The 14,038-nt window shown below is 54.3% G+C and overlaps 1 protein-coding gene across 1 annotated transcript in view; it reads right to left on the bottom strand.

The window, feature by feature from the left end:
• The window catches only part of Dnah1 (dynein axonemal heavy chain 1), a 62,001-nt gene extending 50,520 nt beyond the window's left edge, over positions 1 to 11,481 (bottom strand). The window contains exons 1-8 of the mRNA XM_040747848.1: positions 11,383 to 11,481; positions 7,780 to 8,107; positions 6,704 to 6,776; positions 5,800 to 5,974; positions 5,292 to 5,448; positions 4,276 to 4,408; positions 860 to 1,021; positions 49 to 301 (exon numbers count right to left, since the gene is read on the bottom strand). Coding sequence (XP_040603782.1) covers positions 49 to 301; positions 860 to 1,021; positions 4,276 to 4,408; positions 5,292 to 5,448; positions 5,800 to 5,974; positions 6,704 to 6,776; positions 7,780 to 8,073 — 1,247 coding nt within the window. The 5' untranslated portion in view covers positions 8,074 to 8,107; positions 11,383 to 11,481. The remainder of the gene's footprint in view (positions 1 to 48; positions 302 to 859; positions 1,022 to 4,275; positions 4,409 to 5,291; positions 5,449 to 5,799; positions 5,975 to 6,703; positions 6,777 to 7,779; positions 8,108 to 11,382) is intronic.
• Positions 11,482 to 14,038: the final 2,557 nt, after the last annotated feature.

Consider the following 14,038-nt stretch of genomic DNA (forward strand, 5'->3'; position numbering starts at 1 on the left):
ACCCCCACAGAAAGGTCCAGGGAGGCTGCAGCCCCTCCCCCGACTCACTGAGGCCCCTTGCGCATGTGTGGTGTGCTCAAAGCCCACTGTTTTATCTTGCTCAGGCTCTGCTCGTCAATGACCCGCCGGCCCTCGGTGGGCATGCAGTCCACGTACAGGTTGTACAGTAACAGCGCCTCCGTGTTCTTGCGTAGAGCATTGGCCTGGACCACGCGCTGTGTGAACACACGAGGGTCTTCAGCACAGAAGAGCAGCTGGATCCGCGGCACCCAGTACTGGGAGGCCAGCAGGGGTGGCCTTCCTGGGGGTGGTGGAGTGACACACAGTCAGGCTCCCCAGCCCGGGGGGGGGGGGTCCTTGCTTCTGGTCAGCTCTGCCTGGGCTGGTGGCTCTGATTAAGATGTCATTGCTATCATGGGGTGTGGAGCCCCGCACAGTGAAATGTGAGAAACGGGCAAAATGACATTTCCTGCTCTGCCTGCTTCATAAGGTGTCATGGATGCATGTGAAAATACTTTGTAAACTGTAAAGAGCCTTGCTCTGGCAGGAGTTACACAGGGGTGGCTATTCAAGTGTCCCTTCCTCCATACTCCGGAGCAAACACGATTGACAGGGCTTGGTTTACTTTGCAGAACCATAATGAAAGCCACGGGGCCAGCTGCTCACAGCCGACAGGCCAGTGAGGGGCCATTTGCCTTCTCCGGGTCCTTTCCTTCAAACAGGTCAGGGGTGGGCCCTGGTTAACAAACCCAGTAAGGTAGAATCCAGAACTGAGCTGTAGTCACAGGCTGGGCCAGACTTGAGCTGGGACCGCCCCCCCCCACCCCGGGGGTTGGTGGGAAGGTACAGAGCTTGTTACCTTCGGGGGTGACTCCTCCATTCACAATGGGCATCCCCATCTCGTCACGCACCAAGCCCCTCTTGTCAGTTTTCTGCACCAAGTACAGTTTCTTTTCTTCATCATAGTCAAGGACACCAACATCACACCACTTGTAGTCCAGGCTCTGACTCTTGGGGTCCTCTAAAATAGAGAGGGGGGATGCCTTATCGTACTCTCTGCCACAGTGGCGGAGAGGGCTTTCCCAGTGTGGCAGCCGATGTTGGGAATGGGGCTCGGGGGTGGCTAAACTGGCATCTCTTTCCACCGGACGCCCTTTCTGGCTCCAGCCGAGCGGCAGTCCTGCTTCCTTTCAGGTGAGCTGACCTCTGAGGAAGCTTCGGTCACAAGGGGACCCAGAAAGGCTAGACTTCAGGGCATAGCCCTCACCAGAGTGGCGAGAGACACAGGTCACCGGGGAACCGTGAAAGGTGCGGCCCAACGAAAACCTGCCCTGCCGAGTGCAGAGCCTGGTGGCACGAACCAGCAATCCTAGCTACTCTGGGACACAAGAGGGGGTGGGGTGGCAAAAGCTCAGGGCCAGACTGGGCCACAGAGTGAGTCCTAGGATAGTCTGGCAACTCGGGCACGCCGCCCTGCCTCAAAACCAAGGCTGGGGGCTGGAGAGACAGTCAGCGGTCAAGAGCACTGTCTGCAAGTCTTGATTTCAGGGGATCCGTTGCCCTCTTCTGGCCTCTAAGGGCACCAGGTACACACAAATGGTGCCGGCAAGATATCCATAAGCAAAACAAAACAAAACAAAACAAAACAGAAATACAAACGGCACTGTTGAGGACCCGCCACGAGCGGTCATCCGTGGGCCAAGCTAGATGACTCTGTTTAAGGTGACCAGGACACCTCTGACTGTAGAGTCACTGACCTCTGTGTGACAGAACGGGGCAGGGACGGGGGCAGGGCAGGGCAGGGAACGACCACTCTGCTCGTGCGTGCCTGCGCGCTGTGCGTCTGTCCACCCTTGTGACTGTCAGGCTTGCTCTGCCTCAGGCGCTTTGCAGGGGCCATGACTGCTGCCGCCTGGTGATCTGTCCCCTGCCTGGTGATCTGGCTTCTCCTCAGGGAGGCACCTCTGCTTCACCTAACGCCTCTGCCCTGTGTGCTCTCTGACCAGCTACTACTCTTTGTGGCCTTCACCCTGACCTTGGTCATGCCCGTTGTCAGCTCCCTTTTTGTCCCACCTTAAGCACAGCTGGGGACTTGGGCTCCAGACTGAGACTGGTGCGTGCATAGGTCGGTACCGAATACGTTACTGAAGAAGTTGAGATGCACACTCAGTGCCCAACAGGGAACTTCTCCGCGCAGAGTGGCTTAAGACAAGCCGAGGGGCTCTACAGCTTGGGCTAAGGAAGAAAGGAAGGAAGGAAGGGAGGAAAGAAGGAAGGAAGGAAGGAAGGAAGGAAGGAAGGAAGGAAGGAAAGAAGGGAGGGAGGGAGGGAGGAAGGGAGGGAGGGAGAGAGGGAGGGAGAGAGGAAGGAAGGAAGGAAGGGAGGAAGGAAGGAAGGAAGGAAGGGAGGAAGGAAGGAAGGAAGGAAGGAAGGAAGGAAGGAAGGAAGGAAGGGCTGGCTGGCACTCTGGGAAGATGGGGCCTGTCCCTGACATCAGAGAGTTGTTGAGGGGCCTCTGCTGTGCACCCTCACATCGGCTCTGGCTTTACTTTGCTTTTTTTGTTCCTGGGATACTTCCTTTTTTTAAAACATCATCTCCATCTTGGCTCAACTTATGGAGAAAAAAAATCTGTCCCAAGAGACTGCCAGCTAAAAACAAGAGGTCCCTGGCAGATGCTCGCTGCGAGCCCCTCTTTGCTCTAGTGTACCAGCTCGAGGCCAGGGCCCCAGCGGGGCGAGGAGGCTGGTGCCTGGTGTATTTAAGGTTAATGCAGCCCGGTTCCTTATGGTTTAACTGCCAGGAACTGGAGAACTGGAATCGATTTAATTAAACGTCTCTGCTGTATTTAAGCCCAGAGTGTGTGTGTGTGTGGGGGACACTCTGGGCATCTTGTCTGTTTCAGATAAATTGATTCCAGTATGAATATATAATTTTAAAATGAAACACATTTGCAGCCTGCTCAGAGAACTGTCCTGGGAGGGACACACGACTTTCAGCCCTGCCCTTGCTCATACAGTCCTGCCTTCCGGCTGATGACTGGGTACCCGGGACTGCTCGGTCTGCACAGTGCCATCCACCCTAGGACAGGGCACAGGGCAGCCCTCAGCTTGTTCAGCTCTCTCACTACCAACCTCCACACCGTACTTAGGAATCTTCCTAGGAGTCCGCGTAGGACCCAGTCATGCGGGCCAGAGTGGCATCTATTATATTCACCCTGTCACTGCTCCTGACAGCAGGAAACTGAAGACAACCTCTGTGGCCATCAGGGGAGACCAGGGGCCAATGGAGAAACCGTAGGTACGGTAACAGGATGTAGGCAGGGATAAGACATACCAACCTGGGTGGTGGATATATGTGGAAAGGGGGAGTCATTGGTTTCGAATGTGTGACTGGAGAGTAGATGCATGGATACGTGTCGAAGAAATGTGTTTGGATGCGATGACATGCCTGGAAGGGGCCTGTTGTGTGATATAGCCAATGTGATTGTGAATGTATGTGACAAACTGTGTGTGTATTGCTCTTGTGAGCAACTCTGTGACAGTGTACGAGAAAGAGCCAAGGTTGGGTGGTGGTGTGGTGCACGCCTTTAATCCCAGCACTCGGAAGGCCGAGATAGGCGGATCTATGATTTCAAGGTCAGCCTGGTCTGCAGAGTGAGTTCCAGGGCAGCGAGGGCTACACAGAGAAACCGTGTCTTGAAAACTGGGGGTGAGGGGAGAGAGAGAGCAGAGAGGTCACTGAGAGCAGAAGCAATAGTGTTTTCGGGGTTAATGAGTGGGAAGGTGTGTGATTGTGCCCTTAAGCATTTCCAACGAGCATTTGTGCTTTTACTTTAGAGAAAGGTGTCTTCCTCTGTTGCTTTCTGCCTGATCCCTGGATACAAGATATCTCACTGAACCTAGAACTGCGCCCACATCCCTAGAACTCTGATTGTAGGTGTGCCCACCACACTTTGCTTTTTACATGGGTGCTGGGGATCTGAACTCTGGTCCTAGTGCTTGGGCAGCAAGTGCTCTTACCCACTGAGCCATCTCCCTGACCCCCCAAAGTCTGTTTGTTCGTTGTCCTGTCCCCAGCCCTCTTGGCAGTGCTGTCCTTGGTCTTTGCGTCCCTGCCTCTGTGTGACCAGATTCTTGGACTGCATCACAGCTGGGGTTCTCCAGTAGATACTTTAGCTCTCCTGGTAACGAGGTCCCAGGGAAGACTAAGTAGTGCCTTGGCCAGAGGTTGCTGGGAAAAGACGGTTTTCCCAACCCCGGGGTGGTCCTGCTCACCGTGGCCTAGAACGTCGTCTGTGGGAAGAAGGGCCTTTCCAGGGACAGGCTTCCTGTTTTGGGACCCTGGCTCCAAGCCCATGTTGAGCCACTCTTGGGGAGTCCGGCAATCAAACTCTTCGTTATCAAACACCTTGGAGAAAGCAGGCAACTGACCGATGAAACAGCTCCCCCAGTGGCCAAGCAAAAGTGAGCAATGCCAGGGGCTTCTGCAGCCTTGGTAGAATCTGATCTTTAAGACCATGCTGCTTCTATTGATGTACAGTGCTTGAATTGGGGGGGGGGTGCCCTGTTCAGTCAAGCCACCCAATGCTCAGGCTGAGGGTGCCCAGGGGTCTCAGAGGAGGATGTGGGCTCTCTTGACTACTGTGGAGAAACACCAAACTCAGGCCCAAGGGGGACAGGTAGCTCTGGGATTTCCTGAGAAACCCATGCTGATCATAGACAACAGAGGCGATCAGCGGACGGCCTTGGAAGAGTGATTCTCATCTGGACTCTGCTCTGCTTCCCACAGGGACTCCAGCCAAGGGACACACGGGGCCACAGAGGAAGGGAAGAGAGGACAGCGAGGGTTAGGGCCTGGCTGTGCTCCCCTTTTCTCCTCCCCAGATTCACTTTCCCCGTCTGTACCTTGAGAAAGTGGTACCAAATCCCTCCTACATCCCTGCCCTCTTCATTTCACAAGCTCCCGTCAGAAGGCGGTCCTCTGGTCAGAGGGTCAGGACCGTACCCCACATTCAACCTGGCTGCTTACAGATGCCTGTGGCCAGGGTTGGGGTATGGAGCAGGCACACGGGCTGTCCAGGATTCCAGGGAAGACGTAGGGAATGGGTGACTGATTTCATTCGGCGACCACTCCTGTTTCAACTCAGGAGCTACAAACACTTGGGGGTTATTCCGCGGTGTGACAAATGAGTGCCTGTGACCGGAGTGGGGGTCCCCTTTGCCATGTGACTCCTGGAGCTTCTTTCTCCTGGGGCTCGGGGCCTACCAGCCGTCGTGACGGTGTGGCTCACCTTCAGCGGGAGATAGATGGGGAAGAGTGGGTCGTGGCCCTGTTCGATGGTTTGTGGGTGCTGCGGGTCTGGGTGTCTGGGCATGAGCTTGTTGGGGTCGATGCCTTCGCTGGCCAACAGCTGCTCAATGTCCAGGCTCAAGTACTGCCGTTTCCTCCTAGCGGGGAGGGGGGGGGTGGGTCACGGGATGACGGTTTATGAGGTGGCTTCATGGGCGTCAGTAAAGGCCCAGAGTCCCAACTGCCCCTTCTATCCTCCCTGGCAGCCCCACCCTGTGACCCCATTGCTACCTCTCCCCGGTTCCACAGCCAGGAGAGCCATTTGCTCCTGCTCGGAGAAGGGTCTCTCACATACTTGCACATGCTGGGCTGTGGGGCTTGTCCCCTCACGGTCTGCAGTTGTCACCCCCCCTTTGGGCCTGGCAGATGCTGCCTCCCTGGGACAGGCTTCCCCCTCAGCTCCCCCCCCCTCCCGCCCCACCCCACCCCTGTCCCCGACCACGGCATACCTCTCTATCTCAGTCTTGCGAGGGCACTGGCCGGGCAGCACCTGGAATGGGACCTGCACCTTGGGCTCGTAGGCCTGTAGCGGGAAGTCAGTCTGGGTCAGCAGCTCCGTGGTAGCGCCGATGCGCTGCTGCTCCACGCGTTCCTGAAAGTCCTCGGGAATCTTGAATGAGTCAGCTGTGGGCAGAGGGGACGTCGGCGGTTGAGGGTGTAGGCCAGGGCCAACAGCTCTACTCCAAGCCATGCCCGTAAGGCGCATCCTCAGACAGGGACCAGGCAGGCGTGTCCTGGGCTGTGGGATGCTTAGGTTTGCCTGGGTTAGGGAGGAGCGAGTCGTTTCTTGGGGTAGGCATAAAGGACAGATGCTTGGGACCATGGGGCACCTGGGTCTGATGGGAGGGGTACACACCGTCTATCTGTTGGAGGAGGAAAACAGGGAGGCCAAATTCCTTTATATAACCTGGACTCTGCTAAAGTCACCTCAGGCACGCTCAGAGACTTGCCATGAAGCTGTGGACAGTTAGTCCACTCTCCTTTAGGAAAGATCTCTCAGGTATCTACCTGGGCCAGGCTTGTGTTTCGGGTACAGCTCAAACATGATCTCGACTTCCCTACAGCCCACATTCTGGGGGATGCAGAAAACTCAAACCCTACCGAGTCCAGCCCGGGAGAGAGAACTGTGGCCCTCAGGAGCCCGACGCCAGTCTCAGGCCATTACTCAGCTCTGCCGTGCGGTCAGGACAAAGCACTCCTGTGAACTGGACCTTTGCAAAGCTCACAATTCACGGATATCATTTCACCCTTGAGGAAGCTGAGGCTTTCTGCCAGGAAGAGGCCACTTGTCCGAGGCCCTAGGTTAGTCTGAATGTCTTTTACCACTGTGTGCCCAATCCTCCTGGCACTGACCTTTTGGGGTGAACTTGTCGAGGTCAGCTTTGCGAATCAAATTCTGGGACATGTAGGGGCCGCAGCACACACTCTGAAACAAAGCCGGAGACCTTGAGTGTGTGCAAACATTCCACAGGCAGTCAGGGCCCAGGACTCCAAGGCTGAGTGTTTCCTGCCGCCCACCAGAGAGCGCCCCAGGAGTAAGGGGGGTGAACCTCTACATATTGTCCAAAGGCCACAGTGGGTGACAGACCAAGGGCACCTGGGACACCACCGGCTGTCCTATTTGAGTCCAACGTAGCTTCCTTCCTTCCAGAGAACACTCTAGCGTGTGTCCAAGGGCCAAGCCATTAGGCAGAAACTGCAAAGTCGGGAGTTGTCTCTAGGCGTCACGGGGTCCCCTCTGGCACTACTGGTGAGCTGGGTACCAGTGGGTCCTAGTTGCTTTTCCAGTCTTTCCCCTGCCTAAAACTTTCGTAGGGCAGCTCGGAGCCTACAGGACTCTGGGAATCCTCTTCCAGGTATTTCCTTCTCGCCTTCCTCCAGGCGCCGACGCCGTCCCTTCATAGCAGGCGTTTTCTACGTCCTACGCCTGCTTTTTCTCATGGGCCATGCCTTCTCTCGGGATCCCTGGGGCTTTGGGCCCACGTTTCTCCCTGCCTGACGTGTTCTTCGGCCCCTGTCTTATCCGGCAGGGAAATAACTTTTAGATCTCAGCAGAATGCTGCCTCATTCACACACCCACTTCTAAACCGGAACTTAACTGGTTCTGGGGACTTGGGACGGTCATCACAATGGAGGTGTGCGGGCCTTATCTCTGCTATGTCTCCAGTGCTCAGCCCTAGGTCCGGCACATAGGTGGGGCTTATCAATGAGGTAAAAAATAATGGACTGGCGACTGGGATAGCTAGGTGGGTGGGCAGATGGATGGACGGACGGATGGATGGATGGATGGACGGATGGACGGACAGACGGATAGATACAGTTGGGTGGCTAAGTGAACCGATGACTTGACATTGAGCAGGACAATAAGATGGGAGATGGAACCCACAGGGAAACTATCAAGGCTGGCAAGGGACAGCTGCCATACTCACCCCAAGGTGGTCTAAGGTTCCAGGGCTGAGGATGTCAGAGTAGAATCCTCGCTGCTTCATTAGGGGGTACTTCTTATCCGTGCCTGTCAGAGGTGACTTCCGGGGCTGCCCTAAGTCTGAGAGGGGTAAAGGTGGGGGCTTGGGGTCAGGAACTGAAGGTGTTCTTTCCACGTGATGAGCTGATTTTTGGAGTATCCTCTCCAGGTCATGCTCTTGGCTTCCAGGAGCCGGCACTGGGCAGCATCCTGGGTCCTGAGTGCTCCTTCCTGGCTTTTCTGTACTATGCTTGTCCATGCTGCTCTTCAGAGAGTCTCCCCAGACAGAAGTCCTACAAAACGATACAGCACCGCTCACACTTTGACAACCGTGAGTCACAGATGGACAGACTGCCCCTCTACATCAAGCCCAAGCCTATTTTCCATGGGCAACAGAAGAGGACAATGCCAGGAGGCCCAGGGGTGGCGGTGGCCTTCCTTGAGGATCAGGGTTGAGGGGAGGAAACTGTAGATGCCTCCAGCTCAGTGCCCCCTCACTTTCCCACTCTTACCCTTCTTTTAGGCAGCAAGGCCTGGCTTCCCTGCTGAAGGAGATGTGGGGAAGACGCAGAGCTCACTCACTCGGTGAGTTTCCCCCAGCGACTTTCATGCACACAGAAGTAATCCCGGCGCCCTAGCCCAGATCTGCAGGACTGGCCTCCTCCTCCTCCTCCTCCCCCTCCTCCTCCTCAACGTGGGCACAAGGCTGTCATGCTTGCCCCATCCATTTCCCCCACATCCCAGGAGTCAGAGGATGCAATGACCTTGTCAATAGGATGTGAAAATCGACCATCTGTGGGCCCACAGACCCTCCTATAGGCCACAAAGTGGCATTCACGCACCCTGACTCAGTGTCAGATCAGCTCAAGGAATGTCACCTTCCTGTCTTCACAAAGGGGTAGCTGGAGTCTCTGGGCTATGGGCACCTCCACTACCTTGAGGACAAGGATTTGCAGGGTGATTATTAACAACTCTTTCCCACACCACAGCTGCTTTTTAGGTACTTCAAAACATTACCACCAGAGTAAATCATTAAATGGGAGAATGTTACAGTAACTTAGATGAATGTGTGGGGAAGAGGTTTTCATGTAATGGCAGTACAAAAATAAAATAAAGTCTATAATCACCTCAAAAATTCAATGAAAAAATATCATATATGCGTTCTGCATGAATGTGTGTGCACATGTGTCTGGGTGTACTCACCTGTGTGTGTACATGTAGAGGCCAGAGGCTCAATTCAGCTATATTCCTCAAGACATTTCCACATGTTTGTACATTTATTTAGTGTGTGTTGTGTGTGTGTGTGTTGTGTGTGTGGTGTGTGTATGTGTGGTATGTGTGTGTGGTGTGTGTGTGTGGTGTGTGTGGTGTGTGTGGTGTGTGTGTGTGGTGAGTGTGTGTGTGTTGTGTGTATGTGTGTGTGGTGTGTGTGGTGTGTGTATGTGTGTTGTGTGTGTGGTGTGTGTATGTGTGGTATGTGTGTGTGGTGTGTGTGGTGTGTGTGTGTGGTGTGTGTGGTGTGTGTGGTGAGTGTGTGTGTGTGGTGAGTGTGTGTGTGTTGTGTGTATGTGTGTGTGGTGTGTGTGGTGTGTGTATGTGTGGTGTGTGTGTGGTGTGTGTATGTGTGTGTTGGTGTGTTGTGTGTGTGTTGTGTGTGTGTTGTGTGTGTGTTGTGTATGTGTGGTGTGTGTATGTGTGTGTGTTGGTGTGTGCATGTGTGGTGTGTGTGTGTGGTGTGTGTGTGTGGTGTGTGTGGTGTGTGTGGTGAGTGTGTGTGTGTTGTGTGTATGTGTGTGTGGTGTGTGTGGTGTGTGTATGTGTGGTGTGTGTGTGGTGTGTGTATGTGTGTGTTGGTGTGTTGTGTGTGTGTTGTGTGTGTGGTGTGTGTGTGGTGTGTATGTGTGGTGTGTGTGTTGGTGTGTGCATGTGTGGTGTGTGTGTGTGGTGTGTGTGTGTGGTGTGGGGTGTGTGTGTGTGGTGTGTTGTAGTCAGAGGCCAACTTTTGGGAGTCATTTCTGTCCTTCCAATCTAGGGATTGAATTCAGGTCTCCAGGCCCAGTGACAAACGTCTCTACTTGCTAAGGCATTTCACAGGCCACATTATTTTGTTTTTCAGACAAGGTCTCTCATGGAACCTCGGGGACACCAGTTCAGTCAGGCTGGCAGGTCAGTGGGCTGGTAGGATCCACCTGTCTCTGACACTGCCTAGTGTTGGACTTGCAAACATGTGTCATCACGCCTGGCTTTTTTTTTTTTTTTACGTGAGTCCCGAGGATGACTGAACCCAAGTCATCATGCCATCATGCCTGTGGGACAAGTGCTTTGCCCACTGAGTCACCACTCCCCCACCCCCAGCACAGAATCCGGCATCTTAGCAAAGGAGAAACAGTGTGTGTGTGTGTGTGTGTGTGTGTGTGTGTGTGTGTGTGTGTGTGTGTGTGTGTGTGTGTAAACAAGGCAGTGAGGTGGCAGGGTTGGTCCTGGAAGGGCCCAGAACTAGGGATGGTGAGCGTTACTAGGTCGCAGATTCATTTCATACACAATCCCATTTAAACCTACGTGGAAACTCCGACTACTCTCATTTTCAGAGATGAGCCCTCGGAAGGTTGCGTGACCTGGCTTGTGTTTCACAGTCAGCCAGAGGCACCCACACGCTCAACCACTTGGTTGACTATATACAGATAAACGGAGGTGGGGGGCGGGGTAGGGCGAGGAAGGAAGGAGGTGTGTGGTCCTCACAGCAGGCACTTGGAGCACTGTCCACAGTTACAGACAAGGAAACCCAGGTCCAAAGAGGTATACGGAGAAACCCTGAGACCTGTGCAAAAATAGGTGCCCACGAGGACTTGAGCAGGAGGGGCTTCCAAGTCACCATCCCCTGACTCAAAAAGAACCCTGCACTCCCACCTCTGAACACCTCAGGGTGCTATATAAGCTCTCATTCACAAACGATGTGAACTCTAAAGGATCTGGGGTCTCTGCCTCTGCTGAGGGTACTGGGCGAGCAGCACAGTAGGTGGCCACCTCTCTCATAGGCGGCTTGGGGGGGGTCTTTCACCCTTCTGATGTATTCAGCCTAGGAAAACGAGCTCCGTGCCTACAGCTTCTTGCACCATTGGCTACAGCCACAAACCATGCGGTACTTTGCTCCCTCGTGCCTGTCGACAAGGGATTTTCAAGTAACACTGATCTCTGGAAAAATCCGGGTGCCTACCGTGGGACAGCCACGGGCTCGGCACGCAGCAGGCCCCCCAGAACGCACTTTCTGAATTACTCTATGAGCCAACAAGTAACTGAATGGGGTTTGTAAAGGAAGGCATGGTGTCGGTCTCTGCAACGACCTTGCGGTCATTTAGGGAGAGAAAGAGAACGGTGTCCGGTGAGGGCCAGAGTCTTGGCTCCTTTCTTGCAGCGATCCTTGCAGGAGCCCGCCACGGGGAGGGCACTGAGTCACACTCCCTGTAGCAGAGGGGTACGGTGTGCTACGTGCACTGCTTAATAGCGAGGCTGCCGCTTAAGGCGCCTTCTACACCCCGTTTCCCCCAGCCCCGACCCCTCACGGACCTACCGGCTCCCCTCAACAGCAAAGTTGTCCCGTCCTTCCTGTCTCCAGGGAGGGAGGGAAGGACGCTGGACCCGTTGCGAGGGGGCGGGACCATCCGGCCCTGGGGGCGGGAGCTTCCGGCTGCGAACTTCCTCCTGGACTGCCCAAGCTCTCCCTAGACGCCTGGTTCTTCGCAAGGCTGGTCAGAGCTGAGACTTTTTACAGCTCCGCTGCTCGGGAGGTGGGCGTCTGGTTCTCACGTTCAGACCCCGTAACCCACCGTCCCCCTTTACCTCTAACACTAAGAGACAACACACAGCCAAGTGCCGCGTGTAAGCTTTGAATCATGCGGTTGGGGGGGGGGGGGAGATGGCTCGGATCTGTGGCTCAAGCACCTATGTAGCAGGTGGAGAAGCCATCCTAGAGTCACGTAGCATGTTTGATGTCAAGCTCGTGGGCTACCCGAAACCTTGCCACAATCAAAGCTATCGGGTCTGGAGAGCTATTCAGTTGGTAGAGTGTCCGCCCGTTTGCAGACAGACTGGTGTCACACACCCGTTATTTCCAGCAGTGGGGGCGGTCGAGAGGCGAGAGGATCATAAGTTCAAGGTCACTCCCAGCTGTGGGTACAAGAGACCACCCCCCTCCCCATCCCAGACAACAAGAACAACGCGCCATCGACAATAACCAACCGCTGAACACCAACAAGAAGGGTGCGTGTGAGGAGATGATAAATGGGAATTTGTTCAAGTCACAGTCGCAGACCGATGGTCTGAGTTGCTGTCCAAAGAGACAGAATTGTAGACGGCAGAGAGAGGATTGGGGAGGGGAGAGGAGAGGGAGAGAGGGACAAAGTCTGAGGTTCCTCCTCTTCTGGCTCTCCTGGTCCCCATCACCAGGCAGCTAGCTAGCTAGCCCCAGCCGCTCTGCCCAGCACCCTCCTGGTTTGGAGCAGCACATCCATTTCTTTGATTGCATTTTAGACAAATTAATTTCCCTTTGACTCGTATTGCCGCGTCGACAGAAAGAAAAGCAGTAGAAAACCTAGTCTGGGGGTGGGGGAGCATCGGAGTCTGGAAGGTTGGGGACCATGAGGGAACAGAGTTCACCCACCCCAGCCCCAGCCCACATTGCCCCGTGGTACCTGTGGGCCGGCATTCCTCCTCCTTGGACTTTCTACATTTTTCTCTTTTCATCTCAGACCACTCCTCCTCAGTCTCCTGGTGTGTAGAGGACACAAGGTCCTTGTGCTCACAGATAAGCACCAGGGAAAGCAGGAACGTTAAACCCACAGGGTTGTCTCTTCAAAGGGAGAGGTATATGACCTGTTCCCACCGGAAGGCTGGGAGTGGATGTGGTTAATAGCCGGGACACACACACACACACACCTTTGGCTATTGGGACGGAGACCACACCAGACCCTCCCCCAGACCCGTAAAATGTCACGTGTAGTCCATATACGGAACCCATCCTTATGGGAGATGCCACGTGTACAAAGAGTTTTGATATAGCCGTACCTTAAGCTTTATGTGCACACGAGACTGGGTTAATTATCACCAGGGAAGTTTCCCCTCCCCACAAATTGTTATGTTACTTAAATATACCTAAAATAAACTATCCAGTGTCAGATGCTTGAAGTTTGAACCCACGCTGGCTACTGAGTCACATAGAACCAGACTTCCTTCTTTCCTGTGTGTACGGTTACCCTTCTGGCTGCAGTGTTTGCAGAGAAACACACACACACACACACACCGGTGTCTCAGCCCGCAGTGCACACACATCCTCCTCAATACTATTAGGTAGGTGGTCACACGGTGATGTGTCTTCACTGTGCTCTCAGCTGTGTCCCCATTCTCTCCTCATGCCCTCCTTCCCTCCCTCCCTCCTTCCCTCCCTCCCTCCCTCCCTCCCTCCCTCCCTCCCTCCCTCCCTCCCTCCCTCCCTCCATCCCAGACTGCTTTCCTCTCACCCAGGATTCAAGACCACATTCTTGGAAGAGGGTCCAAGATTCTGAGCCCCTGCTCTCCAGGAAGCTGCAGGTGGGTGGGAGGGTCTCCCCATGGTTCCCACCTGACTCAGGTGACGCTCCAGACAGTAGGCCTGGAAAAAGCGATCATCTTCCACAGGGCATTTCCAGGAGACCCCCAAGAGAAGTGCATAGGCAGTGGTTTACCGTTAGCCAGGCCCTGTTCTACACAGGTGGGTTCAGCATGGGGCTGGGTAGGATGTATTGTCCCCACTTTGAGGGTGGAAAAACTCAGCCTTAGTGGAGGGTGAGGCTTGCCCGGTGAGTCATCAGAAAGTCCTGGTCCCTCTTATACTGGTCCTTAGAGCTTGGGAGGGGAGAGAGTGAAAGGTGAGCAGACAAGCCTGTTTCTCAAAGTGGGTAGTTCTTAGTTCTGGTAAGGGGTGTTAAGTGGGAGGGCTCAAGTGAAATTCAGCAGACCCACATTTCCTAGCAGTGGGACGCTTGGTAGGTCACAGAGCCACCCACTCTGCTAAATGTCACTTAGTGTCTTTGGAACCAAGAAGAGCTAAGATGAACGCAGAGCCTTAGTAAACCCTGACTTCCTTAAGTTGCCTTTGGTTGTGGTCTTTATCATAGCAACGGAAAAATAACAAATACAACCCATAAGTAAGGTGTGTGTGTGTGTTTCCATTTAAAAACATCACTTCTAGG

This window comes from Mesocricetus auratus, unplaced genomic scaffold, assembly GCF_017639785.1.
Source record: "Mesocricetus auratus isolate SY011 unplaced genomic scaffold, BCM_Maur_2.0 Super-Scaffold_100006, whole genome shotgun sequence".
Lineage (NCBI taxonomy): Eukaryota > Metazoa > Chordata > Mammalia > Rodentia > Cricetidae > Mesocricetus > Mesocricetus auratus.